Source organism: Tigriopus californicus, chromosome 5, assembly GCF_007210705.1.
Source record: "Tigriopus californicus strain San Diego chromosome 5, Tcal_SD_v2.1, whole genome shotgun sequence".
Lineage (NCBI taxonomy): Eukaryota > Metazoa > Arthropoda > Copepoda > Harpacticoida > Harpacticidae > Tigriopus > Tigriopus californicus.
In genome coordinates, this window is record NC_081444.1 from 7026540 (window position 1) to 7050044 (window position 23505).

Below are 23505 nucleotides of genomic sequence, written 5' to 3' on the forward strand. Positions count from 1 at the left end.
CTATTCATTTTAAGATTTGACCTTTGAATTCAAACACCAAGTCATCAGTAGACGAATCCTTTAATAAAGACGGCAACAAAGTCTTCCGGCTTGGCCCCAAGGAATGTCCAAAATTTCTCTCTCCTTTACGAAGCAAGCTATCCATGCGAACAAAATATTTCCTACTGTACAGTGCACAATGCATGAATGATTCCAGGAAACCAAGTCGCATGGAAACAGACCAACAAGTAGTAATTGGTTCCAAGCTTGAGGGTGCGTACGGGTGACATTCGGGGAGTTCCTCGCCGGCATTTGAGAGGAGAGTTGGAAATCATGGAATCATACCTCCACAATGGCTGTTCTCCCCTCTACTTCATACCTTGATCGCAGACCGGCTACTGCACTTCCAATGCTCCAAGTGGAATACATCACTGCCACCAGTTCTGAGGCAGAGAACTTGAGAACTGCCTTCCTCTAGGGTGAGTTCCCCCTGTAATTGAAGGCAAGCATTCTCAGTGAGTCATCGCTTGTTCATAGAATGGACGGACACTCACACCAATCTCACTACCATTGCCCTGTCAACCATTCGGAAAAGAAGAACCGCTCAGGCATGTTTTGTTGTTGGGAATCAGGTTGTCCATGGCCGTGAGGAAGATCGGCTGAGTGTTTTTATTATCATTATTTTGGAGTGAAGCTGGTCATGAGAGGTGGAGCCATGGGCGGGGGAGGGGGCGGTTTCGGAGGCGAACGCATTGTGTCCGGAGAGCCCTGCCTTACCCCGATCCGCGTTAAGGGTAACGACAAGACTATCCTTGACGATGCCCGACAAGGAAACCTGACTCAGATGAAGAAAAGGATGAGGAACTCGATTTTCAAGAAAAGCGAAGACATCAATCAGCAAGATGAAAGACATTGCACACCAATGCATTACGCAGCCAAAAACTCGGACATCGAAATGATGAGGTAAACTGGTTTATTGACTCTGCCTCAATAAGAGATTAGCAATCTCAGATAAAAACGTTACAGTTACTATGACTCCATTGTGTGAGCAAATATTTTCGTTTCCTCCAGATTCATCATAGAAAAAGGCGGCGATATCACAGCCAAAGACAAACATGGTTGGAGTCCTCTCCAATATGCCGTGCGCTATGCCAAAGCTGGGGCGGTGGAATTCCTCATCCAAGCCGGATCTGATATCCAACACCGTGAGAAAAAAGGCTGGACTTCGCTTCACTTGGCCGCTAGGAATGGACAACCCGAAAAAGCCAGAATCCTATTGGAAAATTCCGCCAATGTTAACGACATTCAAGATCAAGGTAATGATTAGGGTTTTCTTTGCGGCGTTATAAGTGACGGCTGGTCATTTTGTGTGGCACATTTCAGGTTGGAACTCTTTGCATTTGGCGGTGAGGTATGGCCAACCTGACACAATCAGTACCTTACTTGAATACGGGATTGATATCAATGCCCATAATCGGGGATGGACAGCCTTGCATTTGGCCGCACTCAATGGGCACACAGATATTGCTTCGATTTTGCTGAACAAGTCTGCGTCTACAATGTTGTCCAATCAAGACGGAAAAACGGCCTTGGACATTGCTCGAGAGGAGAAGCATGAAAGGATTGTGGCCATTATCTTAGAATATGAGTTTCAAGCCAATACCCCACAACCTGTCTTACCTACCCCGCCTCCAACGCCGCCCTCTGCTCCACCATTCGAAATTGACCCTGCCTTGCGAAGTCACACATCGGATTTACTTCAATGGCGAGAGAGGATCAAGTCCGAGGTTGATCAATGTTCCTTGGATAATTCCAGGGACAGTATTGACAGTGAAGAGTCTCCAGATGATAGCCTCGGACCACAAATTGCTTGGAAGTCATTGGAAGAGGAAACGAAGGAGCTTTTGGCGCAATTGGAACATCTTCGAGCCAAGGAGACTAACCATATCAAAGGGAAGATGAAGCAGATCAAGAGTAATCATAAGAGAAAACTTGAGCAATTGGACGAACAAAAGTCATTGCTGGCTGCTAAAATTCAGGAGCAAGAACAATCTATCCCTAGGTTACAAGAAGATTTCCAATCCTTTGAAGGCAACCAATTGGAAGCCATGGGAGACATTGACATACTCTTGGCTAATGCCTTGGCTGAAACGGAGATCATTGAAGCCCTTAAGAACAACCAAATGGAGAACAGATTCTCAGCTTGCGCTCCCACCAAAGTCCTTCTGGTCGAGGATCTAGAAACCACTCAAAGAATGGAGGTCCTTCAACTCCATGATGAACGACGTCGGCTTCAGGGTGAGATCGAAGACAAGAAACAAGCCATTGAGCCAGAACAGAAACTGTGCGAGGAGAAAATTAAGATCCTCCGATCGGAAATTAGTTTCCTGGAATCTTCCAAGATTGATCTCGCCACGGAACACGAAAAGGACCTGAATGAGTTGCAAGAGCAATTGGAAAAGGCCGAACGACGCAATGCCATGAAGGGAGCCGAGGGGCCCGAACGAGATGAACACTGGTTTGGTTGCCCCGTGTGTCTTATTCTGTTGAAACCACCCATGCGAATTTTTCAATGTCCTGAAGGTCACATTCTTTGCGAGGAATGCAAAGAGAACCCAGCCATGGTTCATTGCCCACAATGCCGTTGCCAATTGGAGGGACAATGCTCAAGAAACAGAGCATTGGAAGAAGTCGCCAGATCCTATTATCCCATGGCACCCAGTGAAACTCTCTGAGCATGATTGCCACGTGTTCCGCTCAATGTAAATGTAAAAATAAGCGAGCCATGATTTGGTGGAATTCGTACACAGCAAGACTTGGCGTTCTTTATTGGTGTAAAAGCGACTTACATTAGCTTTTTTTTTTGGTTGACATTACTTACAAGATCATCATTTGATGTCACAAAATGCAGCAGATGCAGAGTCTGATCCCAATAGGTACGATTCATGGGAGAACTCTTGCAACGCGGTCGCATTTATAGGGGGATTTTTCATTTTCGAATAGCCTAAAATACATGATGACAGCCTGGAGGTCTGGCCGAGAGCTCATACCAGCCCATATGAGCCCTTGGCAGTTGACTCATTCCAAGCGGTGAAGTGGAGGGAAGAAGGGTGACGAAGGAGGATAGGAATGAAAAAAGCCAAAGTGCTCGGAAATGGACCACACTCAACTATACGGCGAATCTGTCGGAAGGTGGGTGTGTCCGGTAGGAGTCAAAGTAAAAGCGAAGAAAGAAGGATTTTGAATGGAAGAACTGAGCTAGTATCTCAAGATCGATCCAGCCCTTGCCATGGAGGATCCTCGCGCCATGCTGGAAGCACGGGCAGCACTGCCAGCTCGGCTGTACGAAGACGACATGCCCGAGGTACGGTAGTCTCCCATGGCCGAGCTGCTGGACTTGTATTCTCCCATGGTGGAGCCGGCACGGTAATCCCGAAGGGCGGAACCACTGCGCATTTCTCGGGCATTGGACAAGGCGTTTCCTGCGGATGAAGATGAGGAGTAAGCCAAAGCAGAGGATTGACCGGCGGTAGCCATATCCGACATGTTGGACACGTTAACGTTGTGCACAGTTTTCTTGACCACCACTTCGCGTTCGACTTCGTCAGAAACATTCTCGCGGCGGGTATCAGCAGTAGCGTAGACGCGTTGGCGGGATCTGAAGGCGTTCAACGAGCTCTCGGCCTCCACGGCGCGGTTCTCAGCAGATTCCAGTTCGCGTTGGAATTTCTTGACACGCATGATGTTCGAATTGGAAATGGATTCCTGCTCCTCCATCTGCCTCTTGTACATCTTGATCTTCTCGTTCAATTTTTCAAGGGACTCTTGCAGGATGATGATATTCTTCCTGTCTTCCTCGGATTGCAAAAGTAATTCCTTAATGGAACGCTCCTTCTTGTGCAGGGAGGTCACGGTCTCCAAGTGCATCTTCTTCTCTCGCTCAAACAGTACCTCCAACTCCTCGATTCTGGTCTCCATTTTCTTGATTGTGACGCGATTGCTATGGACGGCGGTGGATTCGATCTCTTCCATGCGGACAGTCATGGTCCTGACCTCGGTTTCCAAGGCCTTTTTGGCTTGATCCAATTGCACCACCTTGGTCTGTTCGGTTCTGAATAGGCTTTCAAAGTGTTGGGCATCATGGCCGGCCTTATTGGCTCGATCGTCAGCCACTTTCAATTCCCGGGCAATGTCATCGTAATCGGCAGAGACGGCAGACAACTCCTTCTCCAACTTCATCTTGACCTGAGTGAGTTGATTGTTGATGTTGGTGATTTCAGTGATCTTGACACTGATGTCCTGGATCTTGGTATCAGATATGCGTTTGTCATTGACGGCTGTGCTCAAATCAGATTTGAGGGAGACGATCTCCTTCTCCATGATTTGGATGTTTTGCACAACTGATTGATATTGTTGCTCGGTGGAAGACAATCGTCGTTGGGCTTCTTCGTAAATGGAAGTCAGCTCCATGATCTTGGATTGTTGGGTCTTGACCGTGTTTTGCATTTGCATGTTGCCCTTATTGGCAGCGTCCAAGGACATTTCCAATTCAGTGATGGTCACTGCCATCTTCTGCTTCATCTTTTCAACTTCGTTCTTCAGTCGAGATTCGGCCTCTTGCAGGCGAATGGTCAGGCTCTCGATTTCGGTCATCAGTTTCTTGCGGGTTCCATTGAGTTCGTCATCTTTGGCCATGAGTCGGCGCTCGGCATCGGTTCGCAGGTTCTTCAACTCATTCTCCAATTCATGAACGCGACCTTCAGCGCGGTTCCGGCCATTGTCAGCATCCTTGTAGGCTCTGGCCAGCTCCTCGCGGTCGTGAGCGAGTTTCCGGTTCTCCATGTCAACCTCGTGGAATCGCTTCTTCAGGGACTCCAATTCGGCCTTATACGAACGGCAATCGTCATTGAGCTTGCCATTGTCCCTGCGAAGGTTCTCATTTTCCATCTTGCAACGGTCCATGTCATTGCTCATTCGCACAATTTCTTGAGCACGAGCTTTGTTTTCTTGATCTGCACGTTCATAGAGATTGGTCATCTCTCGCAACTTGGCAGCCAAATCTTCGCATCGCTTCTCGCTGTTCGAGAGACGAACGGTGACCTCCTTGACATGAGTTTGAGAGATTTCCACATCCTTGATGAGTACTTGGACCTCTTGTTGGAGACGGTTCTTCTGTTGTTCCAAAGCTTTCATCTTGCTAATGGTAGCATCCAGCTGGTCTTGAAGGGCGGTGATTTGTGCACCAAACTTCTTCTTCAGCATGTCCACGTCCTCAATGCGAAGACGGGCTTCGTTTTCATACTTCTTCTTCCAGTCGATGCACTCGTCCTTCCATTTGCCGGCATGACGCTCCAATTCCATGCGCATGTCCTTCTGTTCAGACAACTCGATGGAAATGACCTTGAGCTGTTGCTCCATGGATTGAACTTTGCTCTCAGCCTGCATTTTCTGGCGAGACACATTGTCAAGGCTGGACTGAAGCTCCTTCAGTTGGCTGGCCACTTTGTTCTTGTCCAAACCAGCGGTTTCAATAGCCATCCTCATCTCATTGAATTTGCGAGAGGAATCGGCGTTTTCTTGCTGGAGTCTGGCCTTTTGGCTCGACACGTCCATGACGGTTCGATTAAGATCTTCCATCTTGATGTTATACTCGTGCACTTGGATTTCGAGTTTCTCCACGTGTTTCCTAATCGAGGTCTTCTCTTGGGAAAGCATTTCAATTTGAGCCAGAAGCTCTTGAATCTCAACGCTCATCTTGGACTTCTCCTTGATCACAAGCTCCTTGCTTCGAGTGATGACGTTGATCTGCTCTTGGACCTCCATCATGGCTTGTTGGTGCCTGGTCTTGAGTTGATGGATGCTCTGCTCGGATTGCATGTGGACCTCTTCCAAAAGCTTGCGGAGCTTGGCCATCTCAGCCTCTCGCTTTCGGTTGATATCCAATTGGCTCTCTGCCCCGCCTTCGGCTTCCGTGAGTCGCTCAGAGAGAGCAATGATCTGGATTTGGAGGTCCTGCTTCTCACGCTCAATGCGCTTTCGGAGGTGTTGCTCGGACTCGAAATCATCTGTGATCATTCGGATCCGCTCCTCCATTCGGCGAACCACTTGCTGAGTGACATCCGAGGAGGAATCGACGTGAGTGTGGACCTCGGAGGACACATTGCCTGAACCATCATCCTTGTAGGTGTAGGTCTTGGTGGTCTTGCGGGACGCCATAGTAGTGGAGGACTCTCCGCCAGCCGCAGCTGCGGAGCGACTGCTCATTGCCATTGCTCGGGATGACATGATTATTGGTCACTGTTCCTCAATTGGGTTTTGGCACTCTGCAACCAAATGATGCTAGTTCTCATGAACGTCCAAGATCCGGGAAGAAGTTTCAACTCGGTGATCAAAGCCACCAGTCCCCGAGCTTACCTTTGATTTCGACCAGTGCTAGGCCTTCGTGAGGATGATGAACCACCAATTTGAGAGATCCCCAATTGCGAAGATGTTCCTCGGGAATGAAACTCTACTATGGCCGCCTCCACACCTCCTCTCTCAAGACTCTTCTCGGCAACACTCAGCCCAGATTCGGAATCCCAAATGTCCTCTTCCCTAGGCAGCACCTCTGCCTTGTTCTCCCAAATTCTCTCGCATCCCACTCTGACCCTCTCGTGGAGCCGAGCTTAAGGCCGATCGTTTCGAGGAGCATGGGCCAAAAATGGCTTCACCTATCCCCATCTATCCATCTAGAACATGAGCTCATGCCAGGAGAGCAGAGTACGCCCAGGCAAGGACGGATTAGTCAGGTAAGATCACAGCCCACGGGAGCATTCCTTCAAAAAGGACATGATGGCCTTTAGCATCATGGGCAGCTTTCTCCAGCCCAACCTTTGGTGAGATGAGCACACACATACATACACCCAGTACGACATGCACTCTTGGGACGCTCCTATGTACGTTCGTGTACGCTTAGGTTCAGTTCAGAAGAAGGTGGGGTATCTTGGCTCATGGCCCATCTTTCCGAATCTTACTCATGAAATTATGCACTGACTACATAGGTGGAACAGACCCCGAGCTTGGGGTGGATGGGTACAATAGTGAAAAAGGGCAAAGCGGCCACTCTGCTTCTTGACCTTCTCACTTCATACAGTACTGTACTTAGTTGCTTCTTTTCTTCTTTTTGAGGTTCGGTTCAACAAATTTGTAATCATGGATTTATTCGTTTGTCAGTAGCATGACTACTTTTACTCAATGCCCAAATGGCCTTTTTTAAGTGTTGCTCATGAATTCCCAAATCAAGTGTTTGCATCTTTTAAATGAGCTCAAGATCTTGGTCACATTTGTTTACCTCTTTATTTCTTCTGTTAAAATAATCGGCAAGAACCTTTTATTTGCTAAAACAGACTATTTTCCTCCCGGAACAAAACACATCAATTGGTAAAAGATGCCAAGTTATTTCAGAAGATCGCCGTCCTTTGCACATTCCGAGATTCAGACGGTCTCACTCTCGTTCCTCTTTGAGCATTTCACACTCGCCTTTTCAAAACTCATTCGGAGAAAACGTTTCGCGTGTCCCAATGTTGCTTCACGGGGTTATTTTTAAGCCTTGTTCCCAATCATGACTGAACTGAAGCAGGCCCGGGTTCCACGAGCGTTCCACGAGCGTTCTACGGGTACGCCATTCCCCATTGTGCTTCTGTTAGACTGTGACTTGAATGCATGAGCGTGTAGTCAATGCATGTTCCACCAAGCAAGGCTCACACTTCTTGACTTATGTAGATCGATCGAAAGGTGAGGGCAATCCTCTGAGGAGGCAAAGTTAAAGCAAACAGGACAGCAATATGAGCCAGAAAATCAACTTATTTTCTTTTCATCTCATTTCGAAATCGGGTTGGAATTTATGCCGCCCAAGGGGCAAAGAACGGGAAGAATGAAGTGCAAGGATGTTCCAGAGAGGGTTTGCATATAAATTCTATCGTTTTTGAAACTCTGGCATCAAGTTTTTACAATATATACTTTAGAAGTGGCCACTTACCAGTTTTGAAATTGAATTGAATTGGCATTTTTGAGCCTCATGCTCTTATCAATTGTTATTTGCTTCGTACACCTTTTATCAAATTTTCTTTGGGTTTGATTTGACTCCCAAAGATGGATATTGAAGCTGACCTATTCAAGTAACGTAAAATCCACAGGAAGGGTACAGTTTAGGGATGGGCACGATTCCTGAGAAGCAGTTCAAAGTTAAACTACCACAACTTACCCAAGCAGAGCACTTATACCATCAAGTTATATCGAATAGACACCCTAAATTAAAGGTCCCAACAGAATTTCATATGTTAATGGGGTGGTTGTTGGTGTCAGTTCTTCCATGGGACAAAGGATCAAACACATTCGTGCGCCTGCACGTAAGCAAAGGTCTCAAGGCCAACATTTGAAGAATAAATTCACCGGATCAGGCACCTGTTCCTTGCCTTAAACATATCGGCAATTACTACATTTTCTTCAACAGTTCTGTCATTTTTGAGGCCCAGAGACAATCATTTTTGTTAACGATTTGGTAATGTAATACATGACTTTTTGGTAATACAATGAATGTCAGTTTGTGGTCATTCGAGGAATCAATGTTCTGGCAAAATTGTCCATCAGTGTTTCAAATTTTCCTTTTGATTTGCTTTTGTCATGCTCCTCCTGAAGGCAAGGCAAGGCAAAGGCCAACCAAAGGTTTATCCTGTCACGAAGATAAGTGTAAGAGACCAGGTGAAGGTTCAACGTTTTCGATATACGAACATATTTATGTTTAGTTGTCAGCATGCCACATTTGGTCTTTTTTGGTCTTTGTGGGTTTTAAGGGAATGAACAAATGCTTGGCTTTTGTAAAGTTGTCATAATATCTAACGTAATGAATAGACCTCGAAAATAGTTGCTTTTCTAGCCGAAAAACAAATTGAAAAAAATGCAAAAAAATAAGAAAAAGCGAAAAAAGTGGTCAAAACTTGAAGAAAGTTATCAAAATGTGCAAAAAAAGGTGTAGATATGCAAAAACATGTTGCAATAGTGCAAAAGGAATTGTGACAAAAGACAAAAGATCGTATTTAGCACTAATTAGCCTCTTTGCTGTATTCTTATCTGTGAGAAAGGAGATAGAAATAAGCCTTTTCATCTTTTTTATCGGTTATTTCCACAACCCAACTGTATTTACTAGGTTATCGATTGCGTTCTCAAGAAATTGCCATTTATTTATTTTACAATGTTCGACATCAGGAAATGTTTTCAAGTCATGCAGATGTAATGGAAAACAATTAATTCTCTCCTGAGGCTACTGTTTTCGCTGCTGAGCACTCTTTCGTTCACAAAATAATTTTGGATTGGTTTAAACCCATGTCGGAAGATGTTGCTCAACTGCAGCTCTTTTTTTTGCAGACTTTTCCGAACCGAAAAAAAGAGAGTTGAATTTGATATCCAAATTTGTTGGTAGAACAAATATTGTATAAAGTTCAAGTGGCAACAACTAGACGAATGATAATCTTTCATTTGAATAATCCTGGAATTATAATAATTAAACATTCTTTGCAGAAGTTATTAAAGCTAGTGAAAAAATGCTAATACGTTCGGGCTGAGGATTTAATTTTCATCTGATCATGCTACACAGAAGTAAATAAAAAGGTCCCAAACAAGGAACAAGTTTAGAAGGAAGCAGATAAGGACCCAAATGACAATATGGGCCAAAAATGTCATAAAATGTGAAACAGTGGAAAAAAATCAATACTCGAAAAAGAGTCGAGAAAGTGGAAGAATTTTAAATTCTAAAATGATGGAAATTTGCCTCGATTTTTTTTTTCGTCCAAAAGGGCCAAAAACGTCAAAAGTTTTTTTGAGGTTTTAACTTTTAGGTCTAGTAATGAACCAACACCGAATGCGAATCCTGATATTTGACGTCACTGGTTGAAAACTAGCGTCTGTGTTTCAAAGTTACTTAGAATATGCCATCAAAGAAAGCAGTATTTGAAATTCAAAATTACATCTCTTACTCATTAGGACCTTAAGCAATATCAATTTGACATTCATGAATATGTGTATCAAATGTCATGTATTTCTGACAGTATTTTTTTATACAAAAAAGTTGTCATATAAGATAACGCCACAATTTTTGACCATATATTAACCCAAGGTTGGGAAAAAGAGATCACAATCGTATAAAAGGCCGTACACGACCTTTGAAATCTCCGAACACTATCACTTTTTACGCGAAATCCCCACTTACATTGTTGATCGTATTCCGCCCGCCATTAGTATGATGACTTTGTTGATCGAGTCAAAAGTCGGCCTCTCCGTGTTTTGGCGGGAAAGATTTTAAAAAGAGTTTTCCGTCCTCGTTTGCCCAGCTGTCCCTGGCTTGTTCAATAAACCCACACCTGGTTATTGCCCAAAATCTTCTTGAAGAGGTCCAAATCATGAGGTCTACATTTTTGATGGCTTGAAAGTGGTATGATTTGGACACCAGGCAATTAATACTCTTAACTTCAAAGCAATTTTGCTTAAAGGCACAAGTCATAAGAAGGCTTCATAAAAGTATGGTTTTTAATATATAGATGTGTTGTATGAAAAATGATATAGTATTTAGGAAAGGAAGATGACGGCATCATTAAATTTTAAGAGGTCGTTCGTGCTTTTTAGGCTTAATAGTTTTTTTTGTCAAGGTATTAAATTGGAGTTCCAATTCATTTTTTCATAAAAGGAATGGTTCATGTAGCATTGCAATTACGTAAACTGTCACCGTATTATTTCTTAACATGCTTAAAGAATACTTTCACGTAGCCGAAAAAAAGCTGTGTTTGGACTTCGTTTTCGTACGTTAAAATTTTCTCTTTTTACAGAAGACTTTTGAATTGGTCCTTCAACTTAATAAGTTATGCTTCAGGCTAGCTAGTCTCCCAATCCGAAAAGTCCCACTTTGGGTATGGATTGCCGTTTCGAATTAGCGAAGACATAAAACGTCTGGAGATTGATTTTCGGTTCCTCAACCTTAGGGAATTTGAAATTTGGGTATGGAGGACGGTTTTTATGGTATGTCAAATACTAAGCATACCAAGCCAAAGATCAAAATTATTCGCTTCATAGTTGTGTCAATAATGGTTGAATTCATGTGGTAGGAAGAAAAAATTGTCAATATCTTGGAGCTCAGCCAAAGTTTAACTGAAGATGACCTAATATCAAGTGATTTAACAACCTTTGTATGCTTCCCTCTAATATTCGTTGGGAATACGTAGGCCTTGTTGATCCGGTAGCATTTTTCTAGTCAGACTTGGACAGATTTTTAGATAGCATTCCAGATCAACCTTACATTCAAGGACTATCTCGGTCTGCCAACTACAATTCTTTGGTAGACCCAATATCACATAAAGATTGAAAGGTAAAAAATATATGAATAATAACCTTTCATTTTAATAGTACTGGGGATTACATTCCCTGTAGCGGTTAGATAAGCCCGTGAAAAACCAAACCCCAAAAAAATAATTCCGTCAATCATGTTTTGCCATTTCATGGCATTATTTGTGAGAATAGCGTTCATTTGTGCTTTCACTAGAGCTCATTTTAAAGGGATTTAGGCTATGCTTTCATTTCTCATTATTTTCCGATAATTTCCGGGAATGGAATTTTGGTGGGAAAATCTGACTTTCACTAATCCTCAAGAAGACATATTCAAACAGTTCGTAGATATTCAAGGTCGCCCGAGGAAAGGATGCAACAAATCTCACCGAGGCAAGAACTAGACTCATTCGATAACGCTCTCCAGCAGATTAAAATCACTCATAACTTAAAAGGTGCTAAAAATTCTCAATGCCGTTCACCATCGACGAAGTCGACGAAACACTTTGTCAAAAATCGCCTGAGAACATGAAGAGGACTATGTTATATTTTGAAAGACAGTCAAATCGAGTGGCTTCTCATGGTAAAGTAATGCCTTAGTCTCTTCATTGGACATTTTTTCACGCGTTCAGCTGTATATCGTCCGTCAAAAAAACCTGAAAAATTTCTCATGTGGGAAAATCTAATTACCCAGCCTAACTCGAATGCGTTGCAATATGGAGAAGGCTTTAATGTTGGTCACCTCGTCAAAGACTCAAGTTTTAACCAAGTTATTTGATTTTGAATGGCGAACTCTTTAAGATAAAACCTGTGTTTAAAGAGTCTTAGATGAGAATCGAAAGTGAGAGGTTGCGCAGAAAGGAACTAGCTAATTTGCGTGGAAATTTAACCTCAAAGGCCAAGGAAAGGCCCTTCTCTCTCTTTTTATAGTTTTGTACGCCGAAGGGCATCCCCATCCTTGCCCCTGCCTGGTGCCATGTGTGCTACACCAACCAAGTAGGTATAAAACAGTTGCTTCAGTGCTTCAGTAACTCGTAGTTGGTTGGGAAAGCTACAAGTGATGTTGTTAACAGCTGTTGGAAGTTTGTCTGAAATGTTTAAAAAAGATGCAGTCTGTTTTACATTTTGAGTGACTTTAATCTGCACAAATCCATTTTGCAACCATGGAGGATGCTCTTCAGAAGCTCATGAAGGAGTCTGGCGCCTCAAAATATGCTAATATTGCCACATCAGCTAACCGAGCTCTCGGTAAGATTCTTCTAAAGATTCAGAAAAGTCAATAGCTGCTGGAATGCAAACAACTTAGAAACTCAATGCTCTTTGCAGATGTACTCGAATCTTACACGAGAGCTCCCTCATTTGAGAACCGAAAAAATGTCTTGGAAGCTGTGCAACATGCTTTGGCCCATGGAAACCAAAAGCTGATTTCCCAAGCCATTGTGGTGCTTCAAAAAATGGTTCGAGATGACCGTTTCCATTCCAAAGAAATTGAAAAGGACCAATACCAATGGATGTCATATCAAGTCATTGGAGCCTTAGATGACTCCTCTTCGTCTTCAAGTTTAAACGAAGAGCAAAAACAAGAGCTCTTAAAGGTGAAATGCTGCAAAACATGTTGGCGATCTGATGCTTACGATATTTTCCACTTTCGCTCCGCATCATTAGGTTTTACTCTCGTTGTCTTGCAATCCGGGATGGATCATGAATGGAAGTTTAGTAGTTCAGGGCTTGAATTTATGCCTAAATCTCCATACAACCGGAAACAATGGAACTAAGGCCGCGGCACAAGCGACTTCCGCTCAAATTATTTCGGAATATTGTAAAGATCTCGACAAAACCTCTCAAGAGGACAAGTTCAACGACGCCATGGGGTTATTCCAATTTCTCGGCTCTAAAATGGAGGATATACCCAAGTAATGTTATTCTAAACGTCAGTCCGAACAATACTTTCACTTGCAATAACCTAGCCAATCTTAGGGATTCGGGAGAAAGTGGATCAGAGATAGGACTGATTCTTCAATGTTTGATCACTTTGATCGCCACGATACCCAGGGAAATCGTGGCGAATGAGCATTTCCAGAAGCTGATCCCAAAGCTGACTTCCACGCTGCTCAATTACATTGGACACATAGAGAAACAAAGCAACGAGAAGGGTGGTTTTTGGAAGAAGAAAAACTCTGAGGAGATCGTCTTAAGCGAACATCAATGCAAGATTGTCTATTCTGTCGTTATCGAGCTTACCAAACTTTTGGGATCAAGTCCCAGTCTGAGGCCGGTTTTGGAAAGCCTCCTTCACAGAGTATTCACGTGTTCTCCTACCAATCAGAGATTGCAAATGATCAAGGGTCTCACCGAGGTAGGATCAAATAAAAGCACATTCATTTCAGATGGTCAAGTTTTTATTTGTTTGTTTCCAAGCTGTTTTCGGATGTCTCTCAACTAACAAATCTCACAGTGTACAATTTTGGTCAAGTTCACGAAGATCCCGTTGCATTGATGGCATTGTGAGTATTTTTACAGAATGTGATGCTGGAATCCTGTTGTCATATGCACTTTCCATCATTTTAGAGTGATGAAATGTTTGGAAATCAGTTACAAGGATTGTCCGACTACACTTGTCGAGCTCTTGAAATGTTTCCATCAACTGTTCGCAACATTGAATAATCTGTCCATGGGATATGGAATCAACACTATTGAAAAGGCCCACAGGATCCAAAGCTTGTACCCAACTTTGAAATCGAGCGATTATGAAGGCAAGGGCACGATCTTATGCAAATGACAGATGCCTGTTTTATAACAGGCACTTAAACAATTTCTAGGACCAACAAGCTACGATTACTACAAAAAGCAGTCCCAAAGCAAAAGTTCAGAAAAAGGTTCAGCTGAACAAAAAGTAAGGACAATGTCCGACGAAGATGAGGGTTCAAATGACGATGCTCGTGATGAAGAGGGTCAGGAGAGTTCGCCGAAAAGGCTCCAATCTGACGAAGAACCGGATCAAAAAGTGGATGGCCCTTTTCCGCATAAATCTAGGGAAGATTCAGCTGAACATAGGCGAAAAGAGAATCCTCAAGAGGACGAAACAACTAGCGAAATACCCAAAGAGGCCCAAGAACAAGATCATTTGGACAAGAATCCCAAAGACGACGAAAGCGACAATCAGTCGTTGGCATCCGACGCCACCGATGGGCCAGAAGAAGGTTACGAGGATGAGCAATCCACACTTCGGGTAAGACTTCGGGTATTCATGATGTTTTGGGAATAAGGTATTTCAAAAATGTTTTCCATTCCAGCTCGATGCCTACGTGGACGAAGCAAGCCAAGTGGAAGCCGAAGCGAGTGTTTATCGAAGCGGAAAGATCCCGAAGCTCCTAGTTGATGACCAAGCCCGAGCAGAATTGAAAACCAATCTCTGTCGATTGGACAGTGAGCCAGATAACGATGCTGTCAATGAGGTCGAGCGGGAAAATGCCCGGATCTTCATCAAGAAACTGAAGGAAAGTCTCGACCACATCATAAGTGCTCGAGGTTCGGTGGAAATCGACAACCGCATCCAAGAATTTGCTTCCAAATTCTGCCATGGTATGAACAAGTTGTAGACTTGCTTATTGGGCATGATTTGGTAATGACCGACTCGCGATATTTTCAGAATTCTCCACCCATTCCATCGAGAACTGTGGGGCGACGTCAGGTCGTCGAGTTGTGATACTTAATGCCGACGGCGTCTACTTAACTTGCTACAGTGCATTGCACTTGAACATGCAATTGTCCATGGCCGGATTCTATAGCTCGGACCTCAAAGATGAAGACAACAGTATTCGATTGCTCTCATGGGAAAGTTTCATGAACAATATTCTGGCCAGTGGACTTCTGATTTACGTGTCTCCCATCTGGCTCTCGGAAGTCTATGACCAGGTCACGGAGGTGGATATCTTTGAATTCGGCTGGAAACTAGAGAGCGGGAAAATGAACGGCTTGAGGAACCTGCTGGTGGATCTGGACGGAATGAACCGCACTGAGAAGGGGGCTCAACTGGTTTGCGAGTATCGCCGATTTCGACCGGATCTCCAATGGAGCCGAAACGTAGAGGACGACGGAGAAATCAAGGCCTGGGCTGGAAAGCTTCTGGCCAGAAGGATCCTCACCTCGGGTTGGAGTCCATTCTTATCGCTTTTACATCAAGCTTTGGGCCCTTACTTACAGCTCTCGAATGGAGGGCGCTCCAATGGTTTGGCCGGATTGCTGGCCCCCTCCAAGAAGAAATCAAAGGTCAACTTTGGTGATGAACGCTTGGCCAATGGGTTGGAATGTCTTCGCAAGGCATTGGGCCTTTGTCAGAAACTGGAAATGCATGATCGTTGTGGGCAAATGCTCGAACCTTTGACCTCTTTGATTTGCCCAGACCTCCTCAATTTACCAAATGAGGCTCGGGAAGGGCAGCGGAGAAACTTGAACAATCTTCTCATTGTCGAGGAAGTGCTTCAAGATGCTCTCGAGGCGGGATCGCAATCCATTGACTGCTGGAAGTACATTATGCGGTAAATAATGCAATGCACCTCCAGATCTACTGTAGAATAACAGATAGCTCTGCGAGAGCAAGTGCATTTTCATTTTTCTTCTTCTTCAGATGCGTCACATACATTCTTTATACGAGTAATGGACGAGGAGATTTGCAGATAGGTGCTTCAAAGATGAAAAACTCGAGCCGCAAAAAAGATTCGACCAACCCCGGAGATGTCAACGACTTGAATTTGAAGTTTGACTCACCGGAGCAGGGTGAAAACACTTTGTAAGTACCACAAAAACTCTATGTGTTGCATTCCTTGGCAATCGCGTTCATGCCAATAATCGGAATAAAATGAAAGACAATTCGAAAATGAGCCCACTTTACTAATGCCCGGGGCATTCGCATTCATGATTCCAACAAAATAGAGAATCTTACATGCATTTTCCGTTTCCAAATCAAAACAACAATCCACTCCCTACTATGACCTGAAAAATAATGAACTACTGCATGCACGTAGTGTACCACCATAAAGTAAGTAAAGCGGGGCTGAGAGACCCCAAAATGCCAGATTGGCAGATGGAAATGGAGAAGGGACTTCCGTTTCACTCATACTTTTCAGCTCGTTCTCGTCATTCGCTTTGCCTCCGGGCTTTGATCGGGAAACCGATCACGTTGAGAATTTGAGCGACATCCTCGCCCACTACACTGAGGTCAAGGAGCGTAACACGATTTTGACCCCTGAGGAGACCACTCAAGCCAATGGGTTGCTGCTGAAGCGCATTGATCAACTCTTTGACGACGCTGCCAAGAAGCTGAATCTGAAGGCCCTGGTGGGATTTTTATCCGAGCTCTGCTTTTGTTCTCACAAAGAATTGTTGGTGGTTTTCCCTCGGAAATCGGGTGCCCTCTCCACCAAGATCAAGCACCAAAGGCAAAGACAACAGAAATCTCAAGTGTTTTCGAGTGCGACAGCCAACGATTCCCTGCTCTTCCACCGAATCAGCGAAGTCATGCTCAAATGTGTGAAGAGCGGTCGACCGTTATTACACATCGTCAAGGCTTGGGCTCTGGTGGGCCAGCATCTAATGGAGGTAGTTCATATGAACTAAGCGTAATTGAATAATTCAACTTGAAGCATGCATGCTACATGAGCTGGAAACAAACTGGTCTCTCTTTTTCGTGGCAGAAACGAGTGCGTTTCTAATACTTTGAATATGTCGCGTTGCATTCCAGGCTGCTTGTCATAAGGAAGGGATTATAGCTCAAAAGGCCGTTCAATACATACACGACATCGTGACAGTGTTCCTCCAAAACACGAGCGAGTTCCCCTATTTCCATTTCAATGAGTCACTCTTCAAACCCTTCGAGAATTTGGTGTGCATGGATCTTTGCGACATGGACACCCAAGACCACGTAAGAGCCAGGAACGATTCTCAGCCAGAGAAATCATCGTTCAAATGATGGAATGGAAAATGCGTACATAGATTTATTTCCCCTCCAGATTGTGTCGAGTATATGCGAATTTGTGGAGGCTAGCACCACGGAGATCGGCTCCGGCTGGCGATCCCTATTTGGAACGCTCAAAGCGGTGCATTTTCCATATACTGAAGCCATTCAAGTCACGGACGCACATTGGCAAGCGGTGCTTGACGTCTTTGAAGCATTCCTGGCCACGGAGAACCCCCAGGTGTTTGCTAATGCCGCCTTGGACTATGTCACTTGTCTCATTCATCACATCCGAGGATCCGAAGAACGACAGCAACTGGAGGAGCTGGTCAGTCTCAAAGATGTGGAGAAGGTTCACTTGCCCAACGATGGTTCAGGGGAAAATCTGACCCAGTCGGCTTTGGGATACATCATGCAATGTCACGAGATCCTGGGCCGCATGTACAACATGTCCTGCTGCCCCGTGTTCCAAGGGGCTCACCGAGTTCACTTGCTAGATGTACCACAAGTGGTGGATCCAGTCGTGCCTGAGATGGAAGTGATCAGCTTTGGTGATGCTAGTCAAACCTTGCCACATTTTCCTTACTCATACGCAGAGCTTCAAACCTCGGAATCATTACCTACGGAAGATTACGACCAGCTCTTTGCCATGAGCAACAACCATAGGGGGCTTTTACGAGTCTGGTATTTGCTGTTGGATGGAATGACATCTGCTGTTATCAATTGTCCACGCAGCCAGCAGTCTTTAGCAGCGGATGCTCTTTTCACCATCTTTGGGTCTTTACAAAACGACAATCACAGCCCAGATCTGCTTGCCTTTGGCCTCTATTGTACGAACCATTTGATGCTGCCCATGCTGCAGTCATGGTTACGTCGATCCCAGAGGACTTTCCAAGGGTGGCTGACTTCGGGAGCCAATTTCAAGCATTGCATGGGTAAGACCACGGAACTGGTTCTTACCTGGATGGTTCACCCCAATCGAAAATCTGTGGAAAACCATATCTATTTGATGTTTAAACAACTCCTCCTGATTCTAATCGAGTGCACCGTCATCCCTGTCGAAACCATAGCTCGCTTGGGTTGCTCGTGTTTCAGGTAAAATTGTAGCTCAAAAAAAAAGGGATGAGTTTTACCTTTCGAGATTGGACTCAAAATGGTCGGGTTTGTTTTTTCAGACACATCATCACGTCTCAATCGCAATGTTTCAGTCGGAAAGAATGGAACGTACTCTGTCTGTCGCTTTGTCGAGCCTCGCAAATAACTTTGTACCCGCTTCATCAGATAATGAGTCCATTCTATGCAGGATCCAGCAATTTCTATGGAGATATGGGGGACGTTAAAGTAGCTGCCAGACGGGATTCAAGCAAGCGAGAAACCCATCGGCTCGCCCAATTAGCTCAGCAGGTAGGCTCGGCAGCAATTAATGAGATCTTTACAACCGACTCTCCTCTGAACACTCCACCACATGTTATGAAAGCACGTCCGAAAGATGACGCCAGGAAAAAAAGGTGGCTCGGATTTAGTCAAGTTTGGATTCTTGCAGGTTTTGCTCTTGGATCAACAAAGGAGTGAGCTGCAAAGCTTCCCAGACAACCCTGATGTTGAGGAGCGATCCTTTCTGTTCCTTTTAAACCCTCCGGGTTTAAACCAAAACGGGGATGGCCTCAGCGATGCCTCGCTAATTCGAGTCCCTTTAAGAGCCTTGTTGACAGGTCTGACGGCTCATCATATTTTACTCCAAATGATGGGCACGCTGCTACTGAAAGGCACTAATCACATCATACCCAGGTAAGGTCGATGCACGGCTCATTGTTCTTGGATAAAACGGTGGGTTTTTTTCTTCCTCCACTTGGTCCTATTACAGTCTGGCCAATCTGTTGCTTCAAAGCTCTATTATGACTCCAATGACTCCTGGAGATGGTTCGGCCAAATCTTTTGAGGAGGGACACGTCAGCTTGCCCGGCAATCTGCCTAATTTGACCTCTGAAAACGTGCAAATGATCCTTTGCTCGTTACGCTTCTCACATCAATCCGCCTTGGAATTCGATTGCCGACCGGGAATGAAGTTTCTCGTTCAGAAAGTTGCTCAACTGAGTAATGCTGCTAATTTGTACAAGCAAGCAGGGGCATCATGGTGTTTAATGGCACTCACTTTATTTCATCTGTGCTTGGCCAGGTTAAGAGATTCCGAAGTCACTCCCAAGGAGATCAAACGTTCTCTGGAGCAGGAGCATCGAAACCGGAACACCAGTCAGTTCTCGGCCGTCCAAACCGGCAAGGTTTCCAAAGAAGGGGAAGCCGACACTCTGATCATCGAGAGCGTTTCTACCACCAACGAGTTCTTCGTGGACCTCCACAACTTATTCCTAGACATTTGCGAGTTGTACGTGGATATTATCGTGGATAAGGAAGGGCATCATAACAAGATGGATGAGATGAGCAAGCAGCAGCTCTATTTTCTAACCGTTGAACCTGATGATTTCCAAGCCGTCTTCAAACAGTCGAGTCGTGAAAGTATCTCCCGAAAAAGTTCAACGCCATCAGGTCGTCAAACACCCTCAAGTATCATGTCTGACAAATCTGACTCACCTAAAGCCTCGGGTATGAATTCTTCGTCCCCAAAGCGACCGTTTCACTTCTCTGATTTCACGTCCCAACCCATTCGCCCGGACTCGCCCAATGTGAGCGAAGACTCGGACATCCAGGCCCATCGATTGATCAAGGGCGGATCAATGACCTCCAACGCCAACAAGGAGGATGGGGACGTGTTCTTCAACGAGGAAGAAGAGGTCTTCCGGGTGACCACTCAAGCTGAGTACGATGCTATGATGTCCGAATTCAGATTTCGAAAGGGCAAGCGATCCCTGCCCTCTACCTCATCCAAGGACCCTCTCCAGAGTGTTGGAATGCTAGACGACTCAGAGCGCTCCACCACGTCGAAAGGTTCGCAAGGCAGAGCCCGAAGAAATCCTTTCATGGCGCGAGCGAGTCGTCGGATTTCCAATAGCGACGAAACCGACCCCGAGATCGCCAGCCAACAACGCTCGAGTTTGATGGCAGATAGCGAGGCTCAAATCAAAGTCTGGACCGAGTTGGTCCAAGTATTCCTACACTTGTCCTTGGAACTCTCCGAATCCGACTTCCAGAAATTCCTACCCCTTCTTTTTCCAGGGGTCAAAGCCCTCACGGTTCATGCGCAAGACGACGAGCTGAAACAGAACGTAGCAGCATTTTTCCAACGAGTGGCCAACATTTACGGCTTTGACTCTGATGCATAAAGCGATAAAAATGTAACCTCTCGCCGGACCATCCTCTCATCCTTATCTGCCCGTTTCACAAGTACACAATACCTTATGGTGTTCGTGCACCTACCAAATATGAGGGAATCTTAAAAGCCAAGCAACAACATTTGCCAATCTCGTGTTTGTAAACCATCATTGTTCTTCCTGTGATCAGGTATTAAAATCATTCCATGTACGTGTACAACCTGCGTTTGGTTTAGTTTTTTATTCATCATCATGCTATAGATTTGAGCAAGAGATCAGTCAGTTTCTATCTGGGGTAATGAATCACTCGCATTCTGAGAGCGAGAGATGTTCTGACCAAGCTAAAACCGGGTTCACTGAGTGCAAAAAATGAGTTTTTAGCCTTCCAAAACAAAGCCAAAAACCTGTCCAACTTGCTTGGAGATTACCAATTTGGTCATTTTCCTACTAAAGGGCCTCGTTCGATTGGCAAAATCTTGAATTTGCTCATATAAGTGATGGACATGTGCTTTTAGGATTTTTCATTCTTCACCATCTAAGTGTTATCATTTACTTGCTTATGATCACTTGATTGAGGATCTGAAATGCCTCCACCAGGAGTTTATTCCTCAATAATTTGACAATTTCAATCCACCAACAATAGTGAGCCACATATTAAGGACGGAAGCTATTCCAACTCATAGAATACAATACACAGTCAAACACTAAGATTTCTTTTCATTGGAGAACTCCATTTGCTCCAAAGAATGTGCACCCATTGGAATGCATGTTACCCTTTTTGCACAGTTTGTTCTTGAGAGGTTCTTACAATAAACATAAAATGATTGTTTTGCATTCAATAACCGTTCGATGGAATGGAGTACCCTCATTTCAGACACCACGGTTTAACTTATCTTCACTAGGTCAAACCGAATAGAAAAGGTAAGAGAGATCTGAGTAGGCTTTGATATGACAATGAAGCCATCGGCTCAAAAGCGGAGGATTTACTTGGCTTTGGAACAGTTTTTATAATAAAGATGAGGCGTGTGCAGATAATTCTGAATGTATGGGAAATTTTGGACATGATGACATTGTACAATCTCCCATCAGTGTCCTCCGTATAAGGTTTCAAGGGGCCCTGTGTACATGGGTCCGATAGGGGAGGTCTGGAAGGTTGCTCGATAGTCCAAATTCATCATGATGTTGTAACCCAAGATGTATTTAAATCTCGATCATCGAGCATGTCCACTGGGCTCCAGCAGCCAACTAAGCTGCCAACTATTTAACTAACCAACCCACTGAGCCACCAACTTGTACTACACCCTCAAGCTGCCAATCATTCTCCAAAGTTTGCTCTCTGCTATGCTCTCTCTGATTCTCTCTCTGATTCTCTCTCTGATTCTCCCTCTGACTCTCTGACTGAACCAGCCACACTCCAAGAGATGTTTTGCGAGAGCTCAGTGAGTATGTGCTAACGTCGTTTTTCTCGTCTTGAATGGTCATCATTTCATGGCAGGGGTTTGAGAGCTCATTCAAACATTCATGGAAGGTTATTGACCACGAACAAAACGTGAAGAACAATCTATTGAGGCATGAAGAGCAAAGTCGGAGCTTGCCCTGTCAGGTTGAAAATCTTGAAGTACCATGAGTGTACATTATGAATCCAACATGTATGCCATAGGTTTTTCTTAATGGTCTGTCGTTGAAGAGCTAGCCACACTTCAACGAGGGCTCATCAAAGGCAAGTCAATAAAGGCACGCCTCAAGTCTTAAAGCCCATGAAAAAGAGCCGTTAACGAGAATGAACTCAAGAACCACAACATAATTGAGAAAAAAAGTCTTGTGGACCGGATTACTTCCGCATAATGCCTTAGAATGGGGAATTTGGCCAACCCTTCAGGGAGGTCCGAGTGTAACCTTATAGGTGCTGGAAATGGCAGCCAAATGAATGAGGCTCGCCACTCAAAGAGATCGCCATTGTTCCGTATTCAGGGCCTTCAATGGGCCAGAGGGTGATTTGTTGAAGCCACATACATAACCCTGGTATCACATTAATTAGACGCCAAAAGCATCACAGGGGTCTGCCAATACTACATAACCCAATAATGATTCCTCCAGTTGTCATCTTCCAAAAAGGCACTTAGACATTGATCTCAGCCAAGACCAAATTTGTTGTGGATAACTAATTGGCCAAAGAAGCAGCTTGGCGTGAAGAAGAGCTGGCGGCGCTCGTCGTAAACAAGAAAATGTTACCCAACGAATGGGTCAGTCAGAGCCAGCCATTTGTTTCTTACAAGTCCTTTGCTGACTTGGGCTGAGCTAAAAAAATCCGCTCAAGTTCGAAGTGTAAGCGATTTGAACGCCTCCTCTTCAAGATTGCATAGTCGCTTTCAGATGCCAAGCACGTCTTGGGCGATGAAATGAGGTGATGTTGATAAATATAACAATTTGACCCTAGTCAGCTTTTTGTCGATTACGAGAAGCCGTCAAACTCCCATTGGATTATGATTAACTATATACAAGAGCAATCGCATTAGTTCCCCATCTCAGAACCTTGCAAAAGAGGCTGGTTACTTCGATACCAGTTTTCGCTCTTTGAGCAATGAATCGCCTGAAGCCTCTGCTATAAGAAATTATGAAAAAAAGCTATTGAAATAGAAAGCTGCGTCATTTTACCCTTCTGTTAATAGATTACATATGGTTTATGATTTGCAAATTTATGAATGTATGGAATAAAATGATATGTGGTAAGGTCTGTCGTAATTTATTGTTGGCCACAAACATGGCAATATCGGTTTTCTGCCCCATGAACAAACGTCTACGACGAAACTTGTATTATGATGAAATAATTTTCTTGATTTATCCAATTGCAACGAACTTAACCAATCTTTTTCATCCCATGTCTCAGCGCTGTTCTGATCAAAAATTTCCAATTGATAAAACATTTCGAATGAAGTCAAGTTAGTGACTCCAAACTGA

General features: G+C 44.3%; 3 protein-coding genes across 4 annotated transcripts; 2 read left to right on the plus strand and 1 right to left on the minus strand.

Annotated features, from left to right (window-relative positions):
- The first annotated feature begins 315 nt into the window (after nucleotides 1-315).
- On the plus strand, nucleotides 316-3834 carry LOC131880458 (ankyrin repeat, SAM and basic leucine zipper domain-containing protein 1-like). Of its 2 annotated transcripts, XM_059227110.1 has the most exons (4): nucleotides 316-458; nucleotides 517-942; nucleotides 1051-1295; nucleotides 1363-3834. In XM_059227110.1, exons 2-4 carry the CDS (start codon nucleotides 680-682, stop codon nucleotides 2712-2714), a joined length of 1860 nt encoding a protein of 619 aa, XP_059083093.1. In that variant the 5' UTR covers nucleotides 316-458; nucleotides 517-679; the 3' UTR covers nucleotides 2715-3834. The 2 variants fall into 2 exon arrangements, with proteins under 2 accessions (XP_059083093.1, XP_059083094.1); XM_059227111.1 differs by lacking the exon at nucleotides 316-458 and having other exon boundaries at nucleotides 478-942.
- LOC131880453 (paramyosin, long form-like) lies at nucleotides 2769-6566 on the minus strand. Its single transcript, XM_059227095.1, has 2 exons — nucleotides 6394-6566; nucleotides 2769-6302 (listed from the first exon to the last, which is right to left on the minus strand). Exon 2 carries the CDS (start codon nucleotides 6262-6264, stop codon nucleotides 3238-3240), a length of 3027 nt encoding a protein of 1008 aa, XP_059083078.1. The 5' UTR covers nucleotides 6265-6302; nucleotides 6394-6566; the 3' UTR covers nucleotides 2769-3237.
- A 5658-nt stretch (nucleotides 6567-12224) lies between these two features.
- On the plus strand, nucleotides 12225-20761 carry LOC131880954 (brefeldin A-inhibited guanine nucleotide-exchange protein 3-like). Its single transcript, XM_059227686.1, has 16 exons — nucleotides 12225-12576; nucleotides 12655-12923; nucleotides 12994-13241; nucleotides 13306-13684; nucleotides 13747-13832; nucleotides 13897-14081; nucleotides 14148-14557; nucleotides 14622-14910; nucleotides 14978-15866; nucleotides 15956-16117; nucleotides 16455-16926; nucleotides 17069-17248; nucleotides 17337-18376; nucleotides 18457-18685; nucleotides 18825-19069; nucleotides 19146-20761. Exons 1-16 carry the CDS (start codon nucleotides 12492-12494, stop codon nucleotides 20557-20559), a joined length of 6582 nt encoding a protein of 2193 aa, XP_059083669.1. The 5' UTR covers nucleotides 12225-12491; the 3' UTR covers nucleotides 20560-20761.
- The last annotated feature ends 2744 nt before the right edge of the window (nucleotides 20762-23505 follow it).

What these genes read in the sequence shown, in the direction of transcription:
- LOC131880453 (XM_059227095.1), bottom strand. Translation starts at nt 6,264, where the DNA reads ATGTCATCCCGAGCAATGGCAATGAGCAGTCGCTCCGCAGCTGCGGCT.
- LOC131880458 (XM_059227110.1), top strand. Translation starts at nt 680, where the DNA reads ATGAGAGGTGGAGCCATGGGCGGGGGAGGGGGCGGTTTCGGAGGCGAA. An exon ending in TCGGACATCGAAATGATGAG is followed by an intron (nt 943 to 1,050) that starts GTAAACTGGTTT and finishes CGTTTCCTCCAG; the next exon opens with ATTCATCATAGAAAAAGGCG. An exon ending in TAACGACATTCAAGATCAAG is followed by an intron (nt 1,296 to 1,362) that starts GTAATGATTAGG and finishes GGCACATTTCAG; the next exon opens with GTTGGAACTCTTTGCATTTG.
- LOC131880954 (XM_059227686.1), top strand. Translation starts at nt 12,492, where the DNA reads ATGGAGGATGCTCTTCAGAAGCTCATGAAGGAGTCTGGCGCCTCAAAA. An exon ending in ATCAGCTAACCGAGCTCTCG is followed by an intron (nt 12,577 to 12,654) that starts GTAAGATTCTTC and finishes TGCTCTTTGCAG; the next exon opens with ATGTACTCGAATCTTACACG. An exon ending in TGGGCCAGCATCTAATGGAG is followed by an intron (nt 16,927 to 17,068) that starts GTAGTTCATATG and finishes GTTGCATTCCAG; the next exon opens with GCTGCTTGTCATAAGGAAGG.